The sequence below is a fragment of the Salvelinus fontinalis genome, chromosome 26 (assembly GCF_029448725.1).
Source record: "Salvelinus fontinalis isolate EN_2023a chromosome 26, ASM2944872v1, whole genome shotgun sequence".
Lineage (NCBI taxonomy): Eukaryota > Metazoa > Chordata > Actinopteri > Salmoniformes > Salmonidae > Salvelinus > Salvelinus fontinalis.
This window is the reverse complement of record NC_074690.1, coordinates 3,081,190-3,102,184: the sequence shown is the minus strand read 5'-3', so window position 1 is coordinate 3,102,184 and position 20,995 is coordinate 3,081,190. Positions and strand designations below refer to the sequence as shown.

The 20,995-nt window shown below is 47.6% G+C and overlaps 2 protein-coding genes across 21 annotated transcripts in view; both read right to left on the bottom strand.

Moving 5' to 3' along the window:
- epb41l3b (erythrocyte membrane protein band 4.1-like 3b) overlaps nucleotides 1-14,279 on the bottom strand; it is a 105,975-nt gene extending 91,696 nt beyond the window's left edge. For 8 of the 20 annotated variants that reach the window (XM_055882365.1, XM_055882367.1, XM_055882366.1 and 5 more), the window contains exon 1: nucleotides 3,599-3,836. The gene's annotated coding sequence lies outside the window, so the exon portion shown is untranslated. Of the gene's footprint in view, nucleotides 1-2,376; nucleotides 2,654-3,598; nucleotides 3,848-13,612 lie in introns of those variants that run through there. The other 12 variants (XM_055882350.1, XM_055882355.1, XM_055882353.1 and 9 more) reach the window with 5 other exon arrangements.
- A 57-nt stretch (nucleotides 14,280-14,336) lies between these two features.
- The window catches only part of LOC129824569 (uncharacterized), a 39,255-nt gene continuing 32,596 nt past the window's right edge, over nucleotides 14,337-20,995 (bottom strand). The window contains exons 4-8 of the mRNA XM_055884260.1: nucleotides 17,636-18,686; nucleotides 17,200-17,448; nucleotides 16,836-17,037; nucleotides 15,937-16,623; nucleotides 14,337-15,418 (exon numbers count right to left, since the gene is read on the bottom strand). Of these exons, the coding sequence (XP_055740235.1) occupies nucleotides 15,004-15,418; nucleotides 15,937-16,623; nucleotides 16,836-17,037; nucleotides 17,200-17,448; nucleotides 17,636-18,686 (2,604 nt within the window). The 3' untranslated portion in view covers nucleotides 14,337-15,003. The remainder of the gene's footprint in view (nucleotides 15,419-15,936; nucleotides 16,624-16,835; nucleotides 17,038-17,199; nucleotides 17,449-17,635; nucleotides 18,687-20,995) is intronic.

Genomic DNA, 20,995 nt, shown 5'->3' with positions numbered 1-20,995 from the left:
CCAGAACATGTGTTTACAGGACTAGAGTTGGACTGGGAGTGACTCCAGAACATGTGTTTACAGGGCTAGAGTTGGACTGGGAGTGACTCCAGAACATGTGTTTACAGGGCTAGAGTTGGACTGGGAGTGACTCCAGAACATGTGTTTACAGGGCTAGAGTTGGACTGGGAGTGACTCCAGAACATGTGTTTATTAAGGCTAGAGTTGGACTGGGAGTGACTCCAGAACATGTGTTTATTAAGGCTAGAGTTGGACTGGGAGTGACTCCAGAACATGTGTTTACAGGACTAGAGTTGGACTGGGAGTGACTCCAGAACATGTGTTTACAGGACTAGAGTTGGACTGGGAGTGACTCCAGAACATGTGTTTACAGGACTAGAGTTGGACTGGAGTGATTCAGGAAACATTAAGATGATCAGATCCTTTAAATTGATCCTAAATTAGGGCTGGGTGATATCACCAAAATATCATACCACAATATTTTTCACATTGAGTGTATTTTGATGTCTTTGAAAATAACTAGTTATTTAACTAAAATAACTAGTTAATAACTAGCAGGACCCAAGACGTCACATACTGTAGCCAACATGGCATTCTGTACACAGTGTTCTAGGAGGAATTGAATGTTGATTTTTAATTGCTTTGTAATGCACACCGTTGGACAGGGGCCTGCTGCACACAGTGAGGATGACATGCCATCTGTGCTCCTGTGTGTGTGCTCTGTTACCCAGAACTACACATCCACAGCTGGACCTCATGTCTCTCCTCTCCAGCGCTCTCATCACTCTCTCCACCACTCTCATCCCTCTCTCCACCGCTCTCATCCCTCTCTCCACCGCTCTCATCCCTCTCTCCAGCGCTCTCATCCCTCTCTCCAGCGCTCTCATCCCTCTCTCCAGCGCTCTCATCCCTCTCTCCACCACTCTCATCCCTCTCTCCACCACTCTCATCCCTCTCTCCACCACTCTCATCCCTCTCTCCACCACTCTCATCCCTCTCTCCACCCCTCTCTCATCCCTCTCTCATCCCTCTCTCCACCCCTCTCTCATCCCTCTCTCCACCCCTCTCTCATCCCTCTCTCCACCCCTCTCTCATCCCTCTCTCCACCCCTCTCTCATCCCTCTCTCATCCCTCTCTCCACCCCTCTCTCAAACACTCTCATCCCTCTCTCCACCCCTCTCATCCCTCTCTCCAACACTCTCATTCTTCTCTCCACCACTCTCATCCCTCTCTCCACCCCTCCCTCCATCTCTCTCTCATCCCTCTCTCCAACACTCTCATTCCTCTCTCCACCCCTCTCTCCACCACTCATCCCTCTCTCCACCACTCTCATCCCTCTCTCCACCCCTCCCATTCCTCTCTCCACCCCTCCCATCCCTCTCTCCACCCCTCTCATCCCTCTCTCCAACACTCTCATTCCTCTCTCCACCACTCTCATCCCTCTCTCCACCCCTCCCATCCCTCTCTCCATCTCTCTCTCATCCCTCTCTCCAACACTCTCATTCCTCTCTCCACCCCTCTCTCCACCACTCTCATCCCTCTCTCCACCACTCTCATTCCTCTCTCCACCCCTCCCATTCCTCTCTCCACCCCTCCCATTCCTCTCTCCACCCCTCCCATCCGTCTCTCCACCCCTCCCATCCGTCTCTCCACCCCTCCCATCCGTCTCTCCACCCCTCTCTCCACACAGACAGCACCCAACACTATGACTGGCTGGAGGCTAGATGCTGTCTGTTGGATATGATATCCCTAAGGAAGAGCTATAATAATGGCTGTAGGAAGAGCTATAATACTGGCTGTGGGATACGATATCCCAGCGATACTAAAACATGGTGAGAATTCGGCCTAACTTGGCCACCTCTGAAACTTCCAAGTCATCTGGTTGACTTCTTCTCCACAAATAGATCTAGAATTCTATGAACAAAACGACCGTAAATTTGTTTCGTTTTTTTCTCTCTCTCGCTCTCTCAAAACAGATGATAATTCACCAGAAATATACAACTCCGCGAGTACTTTATAAAATGTCAAACATTGTGAAAACACAACTAGCCAACAAGATGGATTAACTAGATTCAATAGAGTACAGATGAACTAAACCTCTTGATGGGATTAACTAGAATGCTAATCTCTAAATCACATGTAATGTCTGACTACTCTACCAGGAAGATATTAGGATATTTCAGACCTTCATAAAATATCAGGCCCTACTGTATATTGTACTTCCCGAATGGGTCCTACTACACTGTACTGTACCAGTGAGATGCAGTAGGCTACAAACATGCTACTGGAGACCATTGCAGGGGGTATGTCCAAGTCTGTGTTGTATCTAATGTCTTGACTAGCCTAGCCTGTACCCGCGACATATTCTTACTGTACCCCCTTCCACTTCAGGTCGTGGTCCCTTCTGTGTAACAGGACGTATCTCCTGCTGTTCTCGACGGGTTCTCCAACTCCAGTCACGGTATTGTCCGACTGACTACTAGAACAGCAACATGTTATGCCAGCCGAGGTCTTGTACACTTCAACATGTACCATAATAATCACGTCTGATATGACAAATTAGCCTGTACGGTGTCTGATTAAATCAACCGACATGCTACCCGCATTAGGTCGCTCTTATGCCCGCAGACAGTAACACCGTGGGGAGAGAGTTCGCTATTCTTCCATCCAAACGCTACAAGGATGAGAATGCAGGATGCGGGACCTAAGACGCTTCCTTCTTTCAGCTAACAATATTGGATGGAAAACATGCTGACACGACGCCTTCCTAGCACCTTTCGCAAAGCATTGGCAACAAACAAAAAACACCATGTTAGCATTGCTTAGCTATGCATCTTGTAATGGGGGGGGGGGGGGGTAAAAAAGTGTCAAGTCAGACTGCGATCATACTGTGTAGAGAATATGGTGCTGTGTTGATAATAAGGGTGCTAACAACGTAGCCGAGAAAAGATATTCGACATTGGAAACCACTCCCACCGCATTGCAGATCAATAACAGTGAAATAGATTGGAAATGAAACGCATGACGGCGCAGAGGTGTTTTCTTATCGGACGGTCAGCAATAAACATACAGTCGGGATGGAAAGAGATTCAATCACACGTCGGGCAATAGCTGACTCGACGTCATAGGTAGTTGACATCCATGATGAATTACATTGCCTCAAAACCAGATTTTTCCTGCCAGCGTTCGCACACATGTATTTTTGTCGGTAAAATGACATGATGAAGTATCAGACTAGGTTACACTGTTTGGTGATTGCAGGCGTTTCGTAACGTCAACATAAAAGGCACAGAAGCACAGCAATATGCTTGGTAAATAAAATGATATAGTCCGGCTGACTGTTGACATCATTTTAGAGAAGCTATATATCGTTAACGTTACAATGCTGCGCACATTGTTACAATATAAACAGACAGACGCGCCAGAAAAGGTTCTGACAAACACGAAATAAACATATTGAATGTCATTTTGGCAATGCCGCATGACTGGATATGCAAAACAGAAAACGAAGTCAGCTTTAATATGAGGCTAGTTATAGTGTCGGGGAGAAATCAGAAAACCATCGCCTTTACACGTAACAAAAAAAATATTCACATACCAGACAACACGTCTTCCAATCGGTTTAACGACAACAGAATAGAAACTGTATCCGGTAAAAATGTATGGTAATGCTCTCTCTCTGTCAGTTCGGTATTGCGCAAAAGAGTAGATCCGTGGTGTAGCCTAGCTACGGTAGACGGTAGAGCCTTCCTTCCGGATCCTCCGGTATAGCAGCTAGCGGCGTTCTCTCCAACCAGCCTATCAGACTCGACTGTCACAAACTCAGCTCGGGATTCTGCTTGTCATATAGTTAGTGCTCTCAGGGATACGTGGGACGTCCCTACCCTAAACTCTTACTCAAACCCTTTTACATGTCAACTTCCAATAGGGTGACGTGAGAGTTGGACGTACCAAGGAACCCGAATGGCAAGGACTAGGTGATATTTTGGAGTAGTGGTCCCTGATCTAAGATCAGTTTTGCATTTCTCTACTATTGATTGGGGCTAGAGATCTTCTCAAGTCCAAAAAGCAGAGAAGAGCTTTTTAAACCTGAGGAGAAGAGCTTTTTAAACCTGAGGAGAAGAGCTTTTTAGACCTGAGGAGAAGAGCTTTTTGGACATGAGGAGAAGAGCTTTTTGGACATGAGGAGAAGAGCTTTTTGGACATGAGGAGAAGAGCTTTTTAGACCTGAGGAGAAGAGCGTTTTAGACCTGAGGAGAAGAGCTTTTTGTACTCGAGCAGGACCTGAGGACAATCAGACCCACACCCAATCATTAAAAAAAAAAAAATGGGGGAACCAGACCTGAGAACAACCAGACCCGAACCCGCAAGGACCAAACGACAACCAGACCTAGACCAGGCCCAATTGGACCAGAGTGACAAAAAAATGATACGTTTACCAGCCAAGTTGCTCTTCTGGTTAAAGAAACAGTCTTTAAAAATGTTGGCTAGGCCTTCTATTAGTCAATACATTCACCTTATTAGCGTAACATAAATATGCTATAGGCTATATGCCGAGCCGTGTCGGGTCCACTCTGGTCTATCAGTTAAAGTTACATAGACACAAGATCCGATGACTATCTTACAGACCTGACCTCGAGGAACCCAGCTCCGCTCGGGTCCTGGTTTGGTTCTTGGGTATTTGGGTGAACCCGTGAAACCTCTAACTGGAGGTTAGTATCAATGATACAAACCATGGATTGCTGAATGCTATGTATTGGCCAATGAGAGGCTTCAAAGCCATCGGTCAGCCATTATTGGTACTACCCAGAAGGAGCAATCCACCATAGGAATGTAGGGAATTATACAGTATTTAAATTAAATGTTTAATGGGGAAAAAAATACATGTATTGAAGTATTTTAGTTGTTGTAGTGGAGACAGTAACATTAGTACTTTCCATTTTATATATATATATATATATATATATAAATATATATACACACACGCATATACTACCGGTCAAAGGTTTAATAACACCTACTCATTACAGGGTTTTTCTTAATTTTACTATTTTCTACATTGTAGAATAATAGTGAAGACATCAAAACTATGAAATAACACATATGGAATCATGTAGTAACCAAAAAAAAAATCTTTATCTTTTGTCCTGAAGTGGATCCTTTGTTCGTACCGCCCAGGGCAATGGAACTGATTCCAGAGGCGAATGAAGGAGAGTGATGGAGTGCTGCATCAGATGACCTGGCCTCCACAATCACCCGACCTCAACCCAATTGAGATGGTTTGGGATGAGTTGGACCGCAGAGTGAAGGAAAAGCAGCCAACAAGTGCTCAGCATATGTAGGAATTCCTTCAAGACTGTTGGAAAAGCATTCCTCATTAATTTGGGGCGGCAGGGTGGCCTAGTGGTTAGAGCTTTGGACTAGTAACCCAAGTTAGCCTTGTTCAGGGGAAGAACAACAGATTTGTACCTTGTCAGCTCGGGGATGCGATCTAGCAACCTTTGGTTCCTGGGCCGTCTTTGAAAATAATAATTTGTTCTTAACTGACTTGCCTAGTTAAATAAAGGTTCAAAAAATATATATATATTTCTCTAGATAAGTCGGTGTGAACAATAGATGTTTTACAGTAACAGCCTGGTTGGTCAAGAGGCTAACAACAGCTTAAGATGCAAGTTGGCAGTATATTAGCCTAAAATACACTACAGGCACTCTATGAGGAAACGACACGCAGACATACTGTACAACACATGATGTCTGGACTGGACTCTGTTCTGTGTTCCCCTAACAAATGCACTTAACGGGTGTTAAAAAGATCTGGCTACCTTAATTGAATTGGACATGATTCATTTTAGCTTGAAAAAGGGGGTTCTTTGTTTCCTCAGTATCATCCAATGTCTTCCCTCTAACGTACTTTTCAACATGCCAACAGAGTTGACCAGATGGGGGTGGGTCGGGAACAGCCTGTCTTCTGTAATAGTAAACACTACATTGACCTTGCACCTCTACGTCGCCAACATGTTCCTTTAGTTACACCCTGCTGACTGTTGATGTTCTGAATATCTATACGGTTGGACTCGTCGGGGCCTCAGTCCCCACCGATTCAGGATATGACGACTGGCCCACTGTGCCCCAATCCTCCTCTTGAACAGACCGTCTTCTTCACGGTGAAATGTCTGCCTTTGTACATGTATGCCGCAAGCACTTATCTTCCAGTAGAAGTATAGTGCCTCATAAATGCAGTGAGTAATCCTAACCTTTGAAATATGTGTGTGTGTGTGTGTGTGTGTGTGTGTGTGTGTGTGTGTGTGTGTGTGTGTGTGTGTGTGTGTGTATAAAGCAGTGGGATAAGTGATGATTGTGACTGTAGCGCCATGTGCTGCTCATAACTATAGAACCCTGGTTGTGGGAGTGGTCAGCTATACCCTCCTCCGATTGGTCAGTTCTCGACGACTTGTGTAGTAGTGCCTGGAACAGATTGTGCCATTTGTGACAATTCTCCTTGCCTATATCCCACTGTCCTCAGCTCACATTCGGAATTAGTCACGCTTTTCGTGTTAAAGGAACAGGAAGCACTACATCATAGATCAGGTTGAACGTGTTAAAGGAACAGGAAGCAACCACTACAGCATACATTATCCCAGCTCTGTTTGTTCTGCCTTGCCAACTCTTATGGTCCTATTGTTTGTGTGACCATAGGAGTTGGCAGGGATAGACGACACAGACAGACCTAGGAGTTAGGAAACACAAAACAAATCTAGGAGTTAGGAAACACAAAACAGATCTAGGAGTTAGGAAACACAAAACAGATCTAGGAGTTAGGAAACACAAATAGATCTAGGAGTTAGGAAACACAAAACAGATCTAGGAGTTAGGAAACACAAAACAGATCTAGGAGTTAGGAAACACAATCTCACCACTTCAGAGCAACAATAATCTCAAACAGATTTAAAAAGAGAGAGACATCACCAAAGGTCCTGCACCTGAAATTGAACCCTCTTCCCTATATAGTGCACTACTTTTGACCAGAGCCCTATTCCCTATATAGTGCACTACTTTTGACCAGAGCCCTATTCCCTATTATAATGCACTACTTTTGACCAGAGACCTATGGAACCCTATATAGGCCACTACTTTTGACCAGAGCCCTATTCCCTATATAGTGCACTACTTTTGACCAGAGCCCTATTCCCTATGTAGGCCACTACTTTTGACCAGAGCCCTATTCCCTATATAGTGCACTACTTTTGACCAGAGCCCTCTTCCCTATATAGGCCACTACCAGAGCTCTATGGGAGTAGGTAGGGAGTCATTTCTGACTCAGCCAAAGACAAGGACGTCACCATGGCCCACTTGAAAAGAGCCTTCAAGGAGAAGCCAACGCTAGGCACTCCACTATTAATACCCATAGATAACCACCCTCCTCCAGCACCGTAGCTTTACAAGGTCAAAACAAGGTCCATGCCATACTGAAGAGTTGGGAGATAGATAATGGTTATCATCATTGTGCCAGGCAAGATTGAGCCGGTATCCGTTATCTCACCCCTCTTCACCGACACCAAGGCAGTTTTTGCTAGCCTACGCAAAGCTAATGCTCACGTGTTGCCCAGACCACACTCTCTGTGTGTGTGTGTGTGTGTGTGTGTGTGTGTGTGTGTGTGTGTGTGTGTGTGTGTGTGAAAGTGAGAGATCAGACCACACTCTCTCTCTGTATGTGTGTGTGTGTGTGTGTGTGTGTGTGTGTGTGTGTGTGTGTGTGTGTGTGTGTGTGTGTGTGTGTGTGTGTGTGTGTGTGTGTGTGTGTGTGTGTGTGTGAAAGTGAGAGATCAGACCACACTCTCTCTCTGTGTGTGTGTGTGTGTGTGTGTGTGTGTGTGTGTGTGTGTGTGTGTGTGTGTGTGTGTGTGTGTGTGTGTGTGTGTGTGTGTGTGTGTGTGTGTGTGTGTGTGTGATCAGACCACATTGAGACTGGGAGGGAGGGAAGGACAGTGTCTGTACACACCTGGCAGAAGGAGGGACTGGGACAAGGTGAGAGGGGTAAAGTCTCTCTGCTGATGGCACAAGTCTGATGACGACACCGACCTACTCAGCTCTATTCAGCTCAGCTCAGCCACCATTCTGGCTCTACTCAGCCACCATTCAGCTCTATTCAGGCTCTACTCAGCCACTATGCAGCTCTACTCAGCTCTATTCAGGCTCTACTCAGCCACTACTCAGGCACTATTCAGGCACTATTCAGGCTCTACTCAACCAGTATTCAGGCTCTACTCAGCCACCATTCAGCCACCATTCAGCCTCTACTCAGGCACCATTCAGGCACCATTCAGGCACCATTCAGGCTCTACTCAGGCACCATTCAGGCACCATTCAGGCTCTACTCAGCCACTATTCAGGCTCTAATCCGCCACTATTCAGGCTCTGCTCAGCCACTATTCAGGCTCTGCTCAGCCACCATGCAGGCTCTGCTCAGCCACCATGCAGGCTCTGCTCAGCCACCATGCAGGCTCTGCTCAGCCACCATGCAGGCTCTGCTCAGCCACCATGCAGGCTCTGCTCAGCCACCATTCAGGCTCTGCTCAGCCACCAGTCAGGCTCTGCTCAGCCACCAGTCAGGCTCTGCTCAGCCACCAGTCAGGCTCTGCTCAGCCACCAGTCAGGCTCTGCTCAGCCACCAGTCAGGCTCTGCTCAGCCACCATTCAGGCTCTGCTCAGCCACCATTCAGGCTCTGCTCAGCCACCATGCAGGCTCTGCTCAGCCACCATGCAGGCTCTGCTCAGCCACCATTCAGGCTCTGCTCAGCCACCAGTCAGGCTCTGCTCAGCCACCAGTCAGGCTCTGCTCAGCCACCAGTCAGGCTCTGCTCAGCCACCAGTCAGGCTCTGCTCAGCCACCAGTCAGGCTCTGCTCAGCCACCATTCAGGCTCTGCTCAGCCACCATTCAGGCTCTGCTCAGCCACCATTCAGGCTCTGCTCAGCCACCATTCAGGCTCTGCTCAGCCACCATTCAGGCTCTGCTCAGCCACCATTCAGGCTCTGCTCAGCCACCATTCTGCTCTGCTCAGCCACTATTCTGCTCTGCTCAGCCACTATTCTGCTCTGCTCAGCCACTATTCTGCTCTGCTCAGCCACTATTCTGCTCTGCTCAGCCACTATTCAGGCTCTGCTCAGCCACTATTCTGCTCTGCTCAGCCACTATTCTGCTCTGCTCAGCCCCTATTCTGCTCTGCTCAGCCACTATTCTGCTCTGCTCAGCCACTATTCTGCTCTGCTCAGCCACTATTCTGCTCTGCTCAGCCACTATTCTGCTCTGCTCAGCCACTATTCTGCTCTGCTCAGCCACTATTCTGCTCTGCTCAGCCACTATTCTGCTCTACTCAGCCACTATTCTGCTCTACTCAGCCACTATTCTGCTCTACTCAGCCACTATTCTGCTCTGCTCAGCCACTATTCTGCTCTGCTCAGCCACTATTCTGCTCTGCTCAGCCACTACTCAGCCACTATTCAGCCACTATTCTGCTCTACTCAGCCACTATTCTGCTCTACTCAGCCACTATTCTGCTCTACTCAGCCACTATTCTGCTCTACTCAGCCACTATTCTGCTCTACTCAGCCACTATTCTGCTCTACTCAGCCACTATTCTGCTCTGCTCGGCCACTACTCAGCCACTATTCAGCCACTATTCTGCTCTACTCAGCCACTATTCTGCTCTGCTCAGCCACTATTCTGCTCTGCTCAGCCACTACTCAGCCACTATTCAGCCACTATTCTGCTCTGCTCAGCCACTATTCTGCTCTGCTCAGCCACTATTCTGCTCTGCTCAGCCACTATTCTGCTCTACTCAGCCACTATTCTGCTCTACTCAGCCACTATTCTGCTCTACTCAGCCACTATTCTGCTCTACTCAGCCACTATTCTGCTCTACTCAGCCACTATTCTGCTCTACTCAGCCACTATTCTGCTCTGCTCAGCCACTATTCTGCTCTACTCAGCCACTATTCTGCTCTACTCAGCCACTATTCTGCTCTACTCAGCCACTATTCTGCTCTACTCAGCCACTATTCTGCTCTACTCAGCCACTATTCTGCTCTGCTCAGCCACTATTCTGCTCTGCTCAGCCACTATTCAGCCACTATTCTGCTCTACTCAGCCACTATTCTGCTCTACTCAGCCACTATTCTGCTCTACTCAGCCACTATTCTGCTCTACTCAGCCACTATTCTGCTCTGCTCAGCCACTACTCAGCCACTATTCAGCCACTATTCTGCTCTACTCAGCCACTATTCTGCTCTACTCAGCCACTATTCTGCTCTACTCAGCCACTACTCAGCCACTATTCAGACACTATTCTGCTCTACTCAGCCACTATTCTGCTCTACTCAGCCACTATTCTGCTCTGCTCAGCCACTATTCTGCTCTACTCAGCCACTATTCTGCTCTACTCAGCCACTATTCTGCTCTACTCAGCCACTATTCTGCTCTACTCAGCCACTATTCTGCTCTACTCAGCCACTACTCAGCCACTATTCAGCCACTAGTCAGGCTCAGGCGTCAGGGTACGCCGAGCGTGGTGTGTCAGGGTACGCCTAGCGTGGCGTGTCAGGGTACGCTGAGCGTGGTGTGTCAGGGTACGCCTAGCGTGGCGTGTCAGGGTACGCTGAGCGTGGTGTGTCAGGGTACGCCTAGCGTGGCGTGTCAGGGTACGCTGAGCGTGGTGTGTCAGGGTACGCTGAGCGCGGTGTGTCAGGGTACGCTGAGCGTGGCGTGTCAGGGTACGCCTAGCGTGGCGCGTCAGGGTACGCCTAGCGTGGTGTGTCAGGGTACGCTGAGCGTGGTGTGTCAGGGTACGCCTAGCGTGGTGTGTCAGGGTACGCCTAGCGTGGCGTGTCAGGGTACGCTGAGCGCGGTGTGTCAGGGTACGCTGAGCGTGGCGTGTCAGGGTACGCCGAGCGTGGTGTGTCAGGGTACGCCTAGCGTGGTGTGTCAGGGTACGCCGAGCGTGGTGTGTCAGGGTACGCCTAGCGTGGCGTGTCAGGGTACGCCTAGCGTGGCGTGTCAGGGTACGCCTAGCGTGGCGTGTCAGGGTACGCCTAGCGTGGCGTGTCAGGGTACGCCTAGCGTGGCGTGTCAGGGTACGCCTAGCGTGGCGTGTCAGGGTACGCCTAGCGTGGCGTGTCAGGGTACGCCTAGCGTGGCGTGTCAGGGTACGCCTAGCGTGGCGTGTCAGGGTACGCTGAGCGTGGCGTGTCAGGGTACGCCTAGCGTGGCGTGTCAGGGTACGCCTAGCGTGGCGTGTCAGGGTACGCTGAGCGTGGCGTGTCAGGGTACGCCTAGCGTGGCGTGTCAGGGTACGCCTAGCGTGGCGTGTCAGGGTACGCCTAGCGTGGCGTGTCAGGGTACGCCGAGCGTGGCGTGTCAGGGTATGCCGAGCGTGGCGTGTCAGGGTATGCCGAGCGTGGCGTGTCAGGGTACGCCGAGCGTGGCGTGTCAGGGTATGCTGAGCGTGGTGCGGGGGAGTTTCTTCAACCTTTGTGCAGCTTATTGCTACATCATGATAAAGACAGACCAGCTATCACATGTGACTGACCTTTAACCCCAATCTGTGTCTCTCTCACACACACACAGTCCTGCCAAATAGCTCTCAAGTGTAAGACAGGAGAGTGACTTTGCCTCATGAGCAAATACGATGTTGTGTCAGTATGACAGTCTCAAAATGACAATATCATTGATTCAAATGCCTCAGATTCCTCAGCTAAATAGGCTGCTTTTACACACAGGTAAGCCCGATGACATACGGACAAAAGAGCTCATCTGATTGGTCAAAATGCCAATTAGTGTAAAAATATCAGAACCTCGTGCTTCTATACCTGCATTGCTTGCTGCTTGGGGTTTTAGGCTGGGTTTCTGTACAGCACTTTGAGATATCAGCTGATGTACGAAGGGCTATATAAAATAAACTTGATTGATTGAACTAGGCTGCCTGTGTAAACAACAAGCATACAGACACAGTAAAGTACACCGTATCAATACCATGTTTCATCTCTCAGTGTTAACACTACTACAGTAGGTCTCATTACCATCTCAGTGTTAACACTACTACAGTAGGTCTCATTACCATCTCTCAGTGTTAACACTACTACAGTAGGTCTCATAACAATGTTTCATCTCTCAGTGTTAACACTACTACAGTAGGTCTCATTACCATCTCTCAGTGTTAACACCACTACAGTAGATCTCAATAGTAAGTTAACTATTACTGACAAAACAATAAACGTGACTTTCCATGGACTTTACCCCGCTCCTATCGCCTAAACAGTGGAGGCTGCTGAGGGGGAGGACGGCTCCTAATAATGGCTGGAATGAAGTGAATGGAGTGTTTGATTCCATTCCGGCCCTTATCATGAGCAGCAGCCTCCGCTGTTCCTAACATCTAACTGCTCAAAAGACAGAAGCTTTTATTTTTATTTTTTTGCTTCCATAGTTCTAGTTCATATAAACCCCATTTTCAACCGCTGACCATTGCTCATAGTGAAAAAGAACGTGACAACAAAATAACATACATACTGCCCCATTTTGAATCAAAACTACATCCATAATTGAAAACCATTATGATGATAAATCACATATATATGTATAACAGTGTAACTTTAGTACGTCCCCTCGCCCCGACCTCGGGCACGAACCAGGGACCCTCTGCACACTTCAACAACTGACACCCACGAAGCATCGTTACCCATCGCTCCACAAAAGCCGCGGCCCTTGCAGAGCAAGGGGAAACCCTACTTCAGGTCTCAGAGCAAGTGACGTAACCAATTGAAATGCTATTAGCGCATACCCGCTAACTAGCTAGCCATTTCACATCCGTTACATATGTACCACAACCAATAGGATTAGTCAGCGCTAGTTCATTGTCAGCAGATATAGTCGGCACCATTGACATAGACCCGATAACCGCTTTATATCTATGGTCAACAAATTAGTTGCGTGACTTCTTCAGTCCTCAGACACTCTTCAGAAACAAGTAGAAAACATCACATGAGAACAGACTGAAGACACTTCCCCTTTTCCAAACCTAAACCCATCTGTTGCATATGAAGATGTCTGCTCTCGGTGAGACGAGCGTGTCTGTGTGTGTGTGTGTCTGTGTGTGTGTGTGTGTGTGTCTGTGTGTGTGTGTGCAGGAAAACAAGTTGTGCTTGATCAGCAGTTTAAACGGGGAGGAGAATTCAGGAAGGTCTAATGTGAAGGAATTCTGTTAGAAGTGCTGATATCAACATGTCACAATCACACAGTGGAACAGTCAGGACAGACTTGGGTTATCAGACGCCATTACGAGAGAGTATTTATTCTGCCTACAAAGATAATAACGTGTCTGGTATGATTACTTCCTGGAACTGTCTTTCACTAAAATCATCAGTGTATTATCTTGATGTTTTAGCATAGTGTTTCAAATCAACTGGTGATAAAGAATAATATATTATTGAGTATACAGTATCTTTATTTGTTGAGAGAACGATGTTATGGGGCAAGATTAAATGCAAGATTATTGTAAAAAAAAAAAAAAAAAAAAAAAAAAAACTCTAAGGCTACATGGAGTCTATTGCTGTGGTACTCACCATGTCAGTTGCCAGTAGCAGACAGACAGGTCACAGACAGACAGGTCCCACACAGACAGGTCCCACACAGACAGGTCCCAGCATGTTGAAGGACAAAAACATTCTGTTAATAACTCCCACGCTGTATATCACCATGTATTGTACCCCTGTTCACTACCGCAGTATTAAATATGTGCACTAATTTTGAAAAATGTATTGATTTTGCTATAAAAACTCAACAACAAAAAAACACCTAGATCATTCATTGTCACCCTGAGTGCTTGGACAGTCGGTTTGGGAAGAGTGAATAAAGGCAAAAAGCAGAAATAAAATAAATGTTTAGAGAAATGTGTCCTGTGACAGAGTGCGATCACAAGGGTCACATGTTCTCATATAGCGAATAATCGCAGCCTATAGTTATATGTTGGGATAAATATATATTCAAAACGTTCACACGTGGTGAAATATGCAGTCTCATATTTGTTTCTCAAAATGATAGTAGGTATTCCCGAAATTTCGTTTCGGTGCTGAATCATAACGTGCTTTAGTCTCTAGATGAAAGGGCACAACATATTTTGACAAGTCAACTTATGGTCTGCAACATCTGGTTCAAATCAGTCAGATCAGCACGTTTCGAAACTGTCGCTCCTTCTAACAAAATACACTTTACCAGATTTGATTCTGTCCCATGGAGAAAAAAAACCTCACATTATCTCAAACAAAAAGCAAGTTACCTGACTCGTGTTCTTTCAGAAACCCTCGCACAACCCTTTCACGACCCCAGATGTGACAAAACTGTCCCAAAGGAGAAGGATTTCCGACAGTGCGACGCTGCTCGCAGAATTGTTTTCTTCACAACTGCCTTGCTTCGGTGGGAAGTTTTTACAGGCACTACGACCACAGAGTTTTTAAACCCAGATACGCAACATCGCGAGATTTCCGGGAACGCTTGAGCAACAGACCAAACGGACCAGGCCGGGATTTGAGTTTCGAGAAGTCAATGAGAGACGTTGAAAATTATTCCTTAGTTGTTAATTTTCTCAAAATCTAAAGGCACAACCTAGATTCGAGCATGTTATTACTCAAACCTAATGAAAGTGATCTGAAAGTCAACGGTGTCCACGGCTTTCAGACCTAAAAAAAAAATGATCTTATATATATATATATATATACCAGCGTCCACGTTCTATTCCCATCAACTGTGTAGATCCAGCTACAGTAGAAACCTCGATCCCAAACACATAGGAAAGACAGGGTTCTATCTAGAAACGATAACATGACAAGACATGTCATATGTGTCTAGAGTTCTGTTGAAGAGCTGGGGGCCACTCTGATCACACCCTCGCCTCTGATCTCCCGAGTTCCTTTAGGCCGCACCTTGATTCTAGACAGGGTTTGAGCACTGTCTTTACCTATTGATATCCGTCTAAATGATAACATGCCAAGGCACAACTATTTAGGGTTCCTCTGTTGAAGAGCTGGGGATTACAGTAGAGTTCAGATAAAGAAGAGCTAAGATTGACTGTTACTCCCCCTCCTTCTTCTTCTTCTCCCTGAACTACTGCTACCTCCCTTTCCTCTTCCTGGTTCGAGTCGGGCACACAGGAAGTTGCTACATCCACTGCCTCGAAGGACTCTCCGCCCATGGTTTCCAGTTTGATGTATCGCTTACTGTTCGACCTCTCCAGACGTGGACAGCTGAGCCGCCGGGCCCTGCTGCCTTGACGACAGACAGTTACGCTGAGGCTGCATCGTCGTGCCAACCTGGTCCCCCCCGGGCAGGAGAGGGAGTTGAGTGACAGGCGAGACCCCATCTCCATCATCACCCTGGAGACATGAGTGGGAGGGGGGAATAGTTGGGAGCCCTGTGCCCTGAGTCAACGGGGTTGAGCCCCTTCTTGAAGCATCCTTCTCTTTAGAGCCCAGACCATAGCCTGCTACCTGCTCTTCCTCGATCCCATTTTCAATAAAATCCTTGACTTTTATGATCTCTTCCTCTAAGCACCCCTCTGTCACCTCTCTCTCAGTCTGTCCCCCTTCCTCCTCCACCAAGCACCATTCTGTCTCCTCGCTCTCGGGTCTGTCCCCCCTCCTCCTCCACCAAGCACCATTCTGTCTCCTCGCTCTCAGTCTGTCCCCCTTCCTCCTCCACCAAGCACCATTCTGTCTCCTCGCTCTCGGGTCTGTCCCCCCTCCTCCTCCACCAAGCACCATTCTGTCTCCTCGCTCTCAGTCTGTCCCCCTTCCTCCTCCACCAAGCACCATTCTGTCTCCTCGCTCTCGGGTCTGTCCCCCCTCCTCCTCCACCAAGCACCATTCTGTCTCCTCGCTCTCAGTCTGTCCCCCTTCCTCCTCCACCAAGCACCATTCTGTCTCCTCGCTCTCGGGTCTGTCCCCCCTCCTCCTCCACCAAGCACCCCTCTGTCTCCACTCTCTCGGCCTGTACCCCCTTCTCCTCCACCTCACAGTTGTTCAGTTTGATGACAGGGAGCTTGAAAGCTTTGACAGATGAAGAGACGATGGAGCCTATACCCTCCCACTGCCTGGGGTACGAGGCCTGCTCTGAGTCCCACTGCCTGGGGAGCGAGGCCTGCTCTGAGTCCCACTGCCTGGGGTGCGAGGCCTGCTCTGAGTCCCACTGCCTGGGGAGCGAGGCCTGCTCTGAGTCCCACTGCCTGGGGAGCGAGGCCTGCTCTGAGTCCCACTGCCTGGGGAACGAGGCCTGCTCTGAGTCCCACTGCCTGGGGAGCGAGGCCTGCTCTGAGTCCCACTGCCTGGGGAGCGAGGCCTGCTCTGAGTCCCACTGCCTGGGGTGCGAGGCCTGCTCTGAGTCCCACTGCCTGGGGTGCGAGGCCTGCTCTGAGTCCCACTGCCTGGGGTGTGAGGCCTGCTCTGAGTCCCACTGACTGGGGTGTGAGGCCTGCTCTGAGTCCCACTGACTGGGGTGTGACGCCTGCTCTGAGTCCCACTGACTGGGGTGTGAGGCCTGCTCTGAGTCCCAGTGTCTCGGGTAGGGCACCTGCTCCGAACACCTGATTAGATAAGATTAGAAAACGTAAATGTAATTTATTTTGCAACACATACAATGTACGCTTGTTCAACCATCCTTATCATGCGAGGTCACAATCTATTTTTCTACACGTATCTAGAGAACCAGACAGTGATCTCGTGTGATCAGGACTGTCAAACGAGACTATAGAAACTGTATCATATACTGGACTACTAGACCAAAAATGTACAGTACCTGCGCTTTTGGTCCCTGGAGATACTGTAGACAGTGTCTGTGAATATCTGGTTGTCTCTAGACCAGCTACGCTGCCTCCCAGCCATCGATGGTCGTCTGGACTGCTGCTCAGTGCTGACGGACTCCCCCTGGTGGCCGGACCCGGTATTGGAAAGCCAGGAGCCGCAACCAAGCTCTAGCATTCCACCGGGGTTGAAAGACCCTGAGTATACAGTGGTAAGAAAAGGTATGTGAACCCTTTGGAATTACCTGGATTTCTACATAAATTGGTCATAAAATTGAAGATCAGATCAAATTTATGCAGAAATCCAGGTAATTCCAAAGGGTTCACATACTTTTTCTTGCCACTGTACATCAACACTACCTCTGGACTGTACGTAGTCGACCAGTCCGTTACTCGGCGAGTAGTCCTTGGTCCGTGTGCTGTGGAGGTCGATGACCGTGGAGTAGATATCTCTGAGGTTGATGACTTTGGTCTTCTTGTCTCTGTTCTCGTGAAGCACGGCGTTTGCGCAGATGAAGATAAATATGCCTATCCCCATGACTAAAGGCCCAAACACCTTCAGGTTGTCTGAGTACAGATAGTTGTCCAAGAACTCAGAGAGTAACCCACCTGAAGGATGGGAAAGAAGATGGAGGGGGGGGAGAAAACTGACTAACCCTTTTTTAACCAGGTAAGTCATTACAATAATGACCTGACTAAAATGAGAGCGAGACGCCGAAGCAAAGCAGACAGAATGAACAACATGATGAATGTTGTGTCTTGTAAAGTAAAAATATCTTAGTAAAAAATAACCCACCTGAAGGTATAGGAGGGGTAGATACCGATACAAGTACACTAGCATTAACAGGTACAGGTAAACTTCCATTGACAACAACACTTGTCTGGTTCATCAACTCGACACTCGTCTGGTTGGTCAAGTCCCCAACAGTCTGGTTGGTCAAGTCCCCAACAGTCTGGTTGGTCAAGTCCCCAACAGTCTGGTTGGTCAACTCCCCAACAGTCTGGTTGGTCAAGTCCCCAACAGTCTGGTTGGTCAAGTCCCCAACAGTCTGGTTGGTCAACTCCCCAACAGTCTGGTTGGTCAAGTCCCCAACAGTCTGGTTGGTCAACTCCCCAACAGTCTGGTTGGTCAAGTCCCCAACAGTCTGGTTGGTCAACTCCCCAACAGTCTGGTTGGTCAACTCCCCAACAGTCTGGTTGGTCAACTCCCCAACAGTCTGGTTGGTCAACTCCCCAACAGTCTGGTTGGTCAAGTCCCCAACAGTCTGGTTGGTCAAGTCCCCAACAGTCTGGTTGGTCAAGTCCCCAACAGTCTGGTTGGTCAACTCCCCAACAGTCTGGTTGGTCAAGTCCCCAACAGTCTGGTTGGTCAAGTCCCCAACAGTCTGGTTGGTCAAGTCCCCAACAGTCTGGTTGGTCAACTCCCCAACAGTCTGGTTGGTCAAGTCCCCAACAGTCTGGTTGGTCAACTCCCCAACAGTCTGGTTGGTCAACTCCCCAACAGTCTGGTTGGTCAAGTCCCCAACAGTCTGGTTGGTCATTTCCCCAACAGTCTGGTTGGTCAACTCCCCAACAGTCTGGTTGGTCAAGTCCCCAAGAGTCTGATTGGCTGTGTTGTTGTCCTTATTATTGTCCCAGGTGACAGACACCAGGCGGCTCTTAGAGTAGCTCATCCTGCCGTTGTCTCTCTGCTCCTCCGCTGGTGATACCCTGGATGCATACCCCTGGCTGTGGCCTTCATGTGGCCAGTAGCCCAGTACAGCCATGGCCATCCCAAGCATCAACACCACCACTCCCACCGTGGCCACCAGCCCAGGCCGGGAACACAGGTTGAGATTCCCCTTCACCTGGATTCATAAGGAGACAGACGTGACATCATTATAATAGAGTTCAGGAATGTATTTTCTAGGATAAACATAGATACATTTTAACACAGACACTAGAGCTGTGTTTTGCATGCTCATCCTAACCGTACTATTTGTGACGTGAATTGAGTATATAGTACGCTTATTGGTCACAGTATGGATATAGTTAGTATGCCAAAAGTTCCCGGATTTCGTACTAAATTTGCCAAAATATGAAGTATACAAGCAGTGGACACTATTTCCATAATTTTAGGGCCCATAATGCAATTCTTCAGAAAACGGTGGAAAATACGCAGCCAAAGTCCGAGAAGCGGATACACATTCATTGCTTTAATTAATTATGACAAATGTTAAGAAAATGTTGAGCAATGTAATGAAGTAATGACATTTCAAATAAGTTACGTTAGACGTTATGTTGGCTGACAGTTTGTTAGCTACTCTGTCCTTACGAACCACATAGCATTACAGCAGTATGTACCGGTATGTTAGCTACTCTATCCTTACTAACCACATAGCATTACAGTAGTATGTACCGGTATGTTAGCTTCTCTATCCTTACGAACCACATAGCATTACAGTAGTATGTACCGGTATGTTAGCTACTCTATCCTTACGAACCACATATCATTACAGCAGTATGTACCGGTATGTTAGCTACTCTATCCTTACGAACCACATAGCATTACAGCAGTATGTACCAGGTATGTTAGCTACTCTATCCTTACGAACCACATATCATTACAGCAGTATGTACCGGTATGTTAGCTACTCTATTCTTATGAACCACATATCATTACAGCAGTATGTACCGGTGCGTTAGCTACGCTGTCCTTATGAACCACATAGCATTACAGCAGTATGTACCAGGTATATTAGCTACTCTATCCTTACGAACCACATAGCATAGCATTACAGCAGTATGTACCGGTATGTTAGCTAGCTACGCTATCCTTACGAACCACATATCATTACAGCAGTATGTACCGGTATGTTAGCTACTCTATCCTTACGAACCACATATCATTACAGCAGTATGTACCGGTATGTTAGCTACTCTATCCTTACGAACCACATAGCATTACAGCAGTATGTACCGGTATGTTAGCTACTCTGTCCTTACGAACCACATATCATTACAGCAGTATGTACCGGTATGTTAGCTACTCTATCCTTACGAACCACATAGCATTACAGCAGTATGTACCGGTATGTTAGCTACTCTATCCTTACGAACCACATAGCATTACAGCAGTATGTACCAGTATGTTAGCTAGCTACGCTATCCTTACTAACCCCATATCATAGCATTACAGCAGTATGTACCAGGTATGTTAGCTACTCTATCCTTACGAACCACATAGCATTACAGCAGTATGTACCGGTATGTTAGCTACTCTATCCTTACGAACCACATAGCATTACAGCAGTATGTACCGGTATGTTAGCTACTCTATCCTTACTAACCACATAGCATTACAGCAGTATGTACCGGTATGTTAGCTACTCTATCCTTACGAACCACATAGCATTACAGCAGTATGTACCAGTATGTTAGCTAGCTACGCTATCCTTACGAACCACATAGCATTACAGCAGTATGTACCGGTATGTTAGCTAGCTACTAATAAATCGAACATGCCAGGCAGTATATTAACTAACTACCCAACGTTTATTGACTTGATTAGCCATTGAATCGTACGACTATACCACTTAGCTATCTACTCTGATTTCAGAGCACTCTCCCGCAGAATAACTGATGAATTTACGAACGCTCAACCCCCAGTGGATATATGGCCGGTGTCAGTAAACGTTGGCAAAAAAAAAAACGTTATTAAATTGTTGCCCACTGCACAGTTACACTTACCAACGTGGCCCTGGGGCCAAGCTTCCTGCCATCCAGGACCTTTATACCAGCTTCCTGCCATCCAGGACCTCTACACCAGGCGGTGTCAGAGGAAGGCCCTAAAAGATGTCAAAGACTCCAGCCACCCTAGTCAAAGACTGTTCTCTCTGCTACCGCACGGCAAGAGGTACCGGAGCGCCATGTCTAGGTCCAAGAGGCTTCTAAACAGCTTTTACCCCCAAGCTATAGGACTCCTGAACATCTAATCAAATGTCTACCCAGACTATTTGCAGTGCCCCCCCCTCTTCTACACTGCTGCTACTCTCTGTTATTATCTAGTCATAGTCACTTTAATACCTCTACCTACATGAACATATTTCCTCAATTACCTCGACACCGGTGCCCCCCGCACATTGACTCTGTACCAGTACCCCCTGTTATTTACTGC